Source organism: Beta vulgaris, chromosome 7 (assembly GCF_026745355.1).
Source record: "Beta vulgaris subsp. vulgaris cultivar EL10 chromosome 7, EL10.2, whole genome shotgun sequence".
Classification (NCBI taxonomy): domain Eukaryota; kingdom Viridiplantae; phylum Streptophyta; class Magnoliopsida; order Caryophyllales; family Amaranthaceae; genus Beta; species Beta vulgaris.
In genome coordinates this window covers 52587915-52593421 of record NC_079208.1, presented here as the reverse complement: position 1 = coordinate 52593421, position 5507 = coordinate 52587915, and the positions used below count along the sequence as shown (strand labels likewise).

General features: G+C 29.0%; 1 protein-coding gene across 1 annotated transcript; it reads left to right on the top strand.

Annotated features, from left to right (window-relative positions):
• Window positions 1–2209: 2209 nt before the first annotated feature.
• LOC104899726 (protein TIFY 10A) lies at window positions 2210–4807 on the top strand. Its single transcript, XM_010686977.4, has 3 exons — window positions 2210–2545; window positions 3054–3207; window positions 4167–4807. Exons 1-3 carry the CDS (start codon window positions 2368–2370, stop codon window positions 4609–4611), a joined length of 777 nt encoding a protein of 258 aa, XP_010685279.1. The 5' UTR covers window positions 2210–2367; the 3' UTR covers window positions 4612–4807.
• The last annotated feature ends 700 nt before the right edge of the window (window positions 4808–5507 follow it).

Sequence of the window (5507 nt, the reverse complement as noted above, 5' to 3'; positions counted from 1 at the left end):
AATAAACCGGAGTTACAAGAAATTATATCGTCTACCAAGACATCTACTGAGGAAGCCGAGGCCCTTTTAAAACGCTTTCTACTTCAGGAACAAGTATAAAGAAATGGATCCTTCTAAATTTTTTTTTGAATATTAAAAAAAAATACCCTTTTTCACATTGATATCTAAAAAAAAAATATGGAAATAAATTGCATATATATATATATATATATATATATATATATATATATAATATATATTATATATATATATATATATATATATATATATATATATATATATATATATATATATATATATGCTAAAGCTTGGGCTCGAACCCCTGACCTCAAGTAAGGATTTCCAAAGACTCGCCATCACATCTAACATCTTTTGTGATTCATATTTCCACAAAATTATAGATATGTGTTGTAATTAGTAATGTGTTAATAAATTCCTACTTCTAGCCATAAAGTTTATTTTTCTTATTTGATTTTTTTTGCAGTCATCCTCTTGCTCTACCCCCCCCCCCCTTTCAAAATTCACCATGAATGTAGAGTCCTCTAGTTCGTAACTAATGAAATAGTTTTACAAATTATTTTTGATGCTAATCAAATCTTATTGTTGTTGTTCGATAATAAGAATAAGGAGATGGAGTTTAAAGCAAGGTCAGAGGACAACTCTCATAAAGAAGGTTAGTGAAATTGTTAATCATAGCACAAATTCCAATCGATTGCGTATATAATTTATTTCAGGTGTGCTTTTATGTGCCATGTGGAACATTTTCTCTTGTACTAGAATTTTATCGCGTGTGCAACGAACCAACAGTAGATTGGTCATCATATTTTTGGAAAAAAATATAATGATATTTTGAATCGACCCCATGACCTATTAATAAATATTAAGATACATTTACCGCTACACCAAGTGATATATGGTGTAATTATTTTAAAATTAAATTATTAACCGATGGAAAATATGAGTACCTGGGACATAACCCGGGCCTAAAAACTAGTTAATATATATATATGGAGAGAGAGAGAAACATTTAGAGAGAGAAAGAAAAAAGAAAAAGAGGGACCTACCTATGAGGAGAGATAGAGAGAAATAAATACCGAATATAGTAACGTTTCATTTATGTTGAAACTACCTAAAATGATAAATGTTTCATTTATTTTAGAAAAGAGGAAGTATAAAGAAACTATTGAAATATTACATCTTGCAAAGTTAGGCCCTGTTCTTTTAGACTTATTTTTAGTTTAGTTTAGCTCATTTCAGTTCAATTTAGCTCGATATTTTAATTATTATTTTTATTTTTAATATTACAATTATTAATTATTAATATTATATTTATTTTTCGTATTATTACTCATATTATTATTTTATAATTATTATTGTTTTTATTTTTATTATTGTTATTATTATTATTGTTATTACTAGTCCTTATTTTTATTACTATAATTATTTTTATTAATATCTACACCACCAACAACAAGTATTTAACAAATAAATAATATTAATAAATAATAATAATAATAAGTATTGATATTATTGTGTTAATAATGATTGATTAATATCAATTATCATTATTTTAGAAAATTAAATATACAATTTAACTAAGTTCAATTCAATTTCTCGCAACGTAAAAGAAAAAAACCTTATACTTCCTCCATTTTTTTTTACTCGCTACACTTCTCATTTCACGGATTTTTAGGCAATTTTTGGAGAAGAGAGAAGTAGAGAGAAAAAGAAAAGGGACCCATGTGGGAGGAGAGAGATAGAGAGAGTTTATTGCCCAAAAAAAGAAGTGTAGCAAGTAATGTGAAACTTCCCATAATGGAAAGTGTAGCGAGTAAAAAGAAACGGAGGAAGTAAATACACAGATCTAAGGATGATATCCCAGTAAATACTGAAAATGATAAAATATCTAGCAAGAATACAAAACAATTACCTCCAACTTTCCATTATTAGTTTTTTTCACCGACGACCTTATCTTTAATAATTGAATAATAGCACCACATTCTTAGATCCAAAGCAATAAACACGTGAACAAATATCAAAAACAACAACTTAATGTTGAGGTGCGTGTTCAAAGTAAGCAACCAACAAAACCCAACTAGCAAAAAATTTGGCCCCACATTTTTTTTCAAAAAAAAATACCACGAGTTGTAAAGTATTCCACCACCTAATCAATTCATAAACCATAAAAACCTACCTTTTTCTCTCTCCTCTTATCTCTTAAAAAAGACTATATATTCTCATTTCCTTCATTGTCTCCCTTCTTATATACACCATCCTTCATTTCTAATCTTTAAGTAACAACTAACAAAGTTCATACTATCTAGTATTTTTCATCAAAAGTTGGTTTACAATAAGGAAGAAATAAATATGGGATCTGAAATGTTGTTTTGGGGGCATAATAAGCAAGAGAAGATCATGAATAATAATAAGTCAAATTTTACGCAAACATGTAATCGTTTTAGCCAGTTCTTGAAAGAAAGAAGATCTCTTGGACATCTTGATGCTTTTAAGACTACTCTTGCTCCATCAGAGTTTGAATTTAAAGGTACTTTTTTTCCCTTTCTGTTTAAGAAATTATTGTTGTTATGGACTATATATATATAATGATGATAAGTAAAGAACGGATACAATATTTGCGGTCTTAGTATAGACAAATTCGATCTTAGGTATTGAAATGATCCGAGAATGTACCATTTTTTATATTTATGTTTGTATGGTTGAAATGAAAATTACCCTCAAAATTAAATTAAAATTAAATATCATTTGATCTGTTCGACACATGTAGCTAACACATTATTAATTAATTATTTAACTACATAAAACATGTGTTTTCTTTATTGTTGATAATTTCCTTTCTTGCATCTTTTAGAATAACATCATAAATGAAAATCTAAAGGCCTTTCAAGAAAAAAGTTTATTAATCATTATTCAACCTTGTATCATTATTCAAGAAGCTAATTTGGTTAGATATAGTTTATGATATGAATATACTTCATATAAGTATTTATTTTGTTTTTGGGTTATTTAAGTAATGCTTTAATTGAATTCTGTAGGTGTTAAAGAGTTATCTGGACCAAAGAATACTGCAATAAATTTATTCCCCAGAAATTTGGAAAAGGAGAAGTTGTCTTTGGAGCTGTTTCCTCTGATGAGCTCATTGACTGCAGCTGGTGTTAAAGAGACAACCAAAACTATGGCTGATTGCAGGTAAATCAAGCAAATCCATTCTTTGGAGTTTTAATTATTATTATATGAGATCATCACTTTTTTTTCATTTAAAGATAATTATATATCATTCTTCAAAAAAAAAAAAAAATTATCTACTTTGGTTGGGTTTTTTTGGGTTAATTGGATCGTTGATTTATACTCCATGTGAGTAAGATTTGTTAAGATATAGTAGGTCCTATGTATGATAGAGAGGATATTGGTGATAAAATTCCACAATAAATGGCAGGTTGTTACATAGTATATACGAAATGAGGTGTTACTTTCCAAAAATATACTTACTCCATCAATGTACTTCTATTATCCAATCTAAAACAAGTCTTAAACAAGTATTATTCATATGAGCCACGAAGTCAGTATAAAGAAGGGGAGGGAAATTTGAACAAGTGAGTCTGTGACCTATCGTTGACAGCACCTCAATCTTAACCATTAGGCCAAGACATTTTTGATTTCTATCTAAAACAAGTAGTAATAATGAACATATTTTTTAATATTACAATTATTGTCTTCTAAGTTATGTTGAGGTACTTCTTGTAAGTTGTAATCACTAATCACAAATTAGGGGATTGAGAGATCTCGATAGCCGGCTTAGTACAATTCTTCCTTGAACCGTAGGCATAAATTTGTTTTAAGGACTCTGATTAAAAATCCAAAACTGAAGAGATTATAATCAATTATGCAACTATACTTTGTTTAAATATTGTTTCTACTCTCTTGTGCGTGAGTTTAAACTCATTTCCCTTTTTAAAATAAAAAAAAAAGAAATAGTTTGTGATAAAATCCGAAATTACTAATTGTGATTCTCTAAAAAACTAAACAGTAAGATTACATTTAAAAACAATGCAACATTTTGAATTTCCCTATTTTTTAGATTAGTTTAGATTTATAACACTGAATTAAACTGAAGCGAAACTAACCCTAAAATTTCTCTCTTTTTTCAGAGAATTGTCAATTTCAGAGAACGATGAACCTAAGAATACCACTACACCAAGCATGACTATATTCTATGGTGGAAGAGTATTAGTTTTCAATGAATTACCCGAGGACAAAGCTCGAGAAATAATGTCTCTAGCTAGATGTCAAACAATGAATTCTTCCTCTCATACTCAAAATCAAACTGAAACACCAACTCAAACTCTAAGGAGTATCAACACATTAACAAGTTATCTTGCACAAAATGTGGTTCCTCAAGGAGTATCTAGCTTGTCTGATTTACCTATTGCAAGACGAGTTTCCCTTCATCGATTCATGGAGAAGAGGAAGCATCGAATCGCGGCGAATGCACCTTATCAACTCCATAATCCATCCATGAAAATGGCTGAATCTCATCCTCACAACATGATGACAAGTTTGATTGAGCAACAACAATTGGAGTTGAAGTTATAAGACTTAATTAGCTTGTAGTAGCTAGACTCCAAGAAGTAGTAGTCAAATATCAATTGTAAGAGGTCGTATATGTATAATTTTTTTAAAATCTTCTTTGATTTTGGTATGTTTAAGTGATTCTTCTTCCTCACTTATTAGCTAGGTATTTCTCTATATACTATTATATTATATATATTTATTCATATTTTTATTGGAATATCCATGTATTTTTCAAAGCTCATGGTCATGAGTCATGAGTGAATTGTTTGGCTATGATGTATTGATGTTTAATATATTTATTCTTATTTTTACTGGAATTCCCATGAATGATGATATATTCCATATATTAAACTTGAATTATTATTCTATTAATTAGTATTTTTTTATTTTTATATATTTTTTGACATATGGTAAATAGTAAACAAACTAGTCTAAGTTTAATTTGAGGTGAATTAAGAACAAGCGTGTGCACATTATTTTATCAAGTCATGTGCATTCTAGACTTGTTGTCGATTCACCTTCAACACAAAACAATAATCTCAATTCTTAGCAATACATATGATATGTTGGATGGTCCATTTGATAGCAGTTGGACTCAAGGAAGGCGTCTGCAAAGCATTAATAAGGTTAATGCAATCAGTATGAAAGGTCATTTTGCGCAAGTTATGGTGGATTGCCCAAGACAAAGCTTTTAAAACAAGCTTTCTGCATGGAGTCTAGAGGCTGCAATCCCATAATCACCTTCCCCTATATACTAGCATTTTGTGCACGTGATGCGTGCTTTGATATTTTTAGGCCTAATACTAAGTAGTAAACAAACTGAAAATGCAAGTTAGTATTTAAGTTTTTTTTTTTTTTTGAAAGAGAAATTTCATTAATTGAAGGCCAAACGGCATCTACAATAGATATTAAAGAAA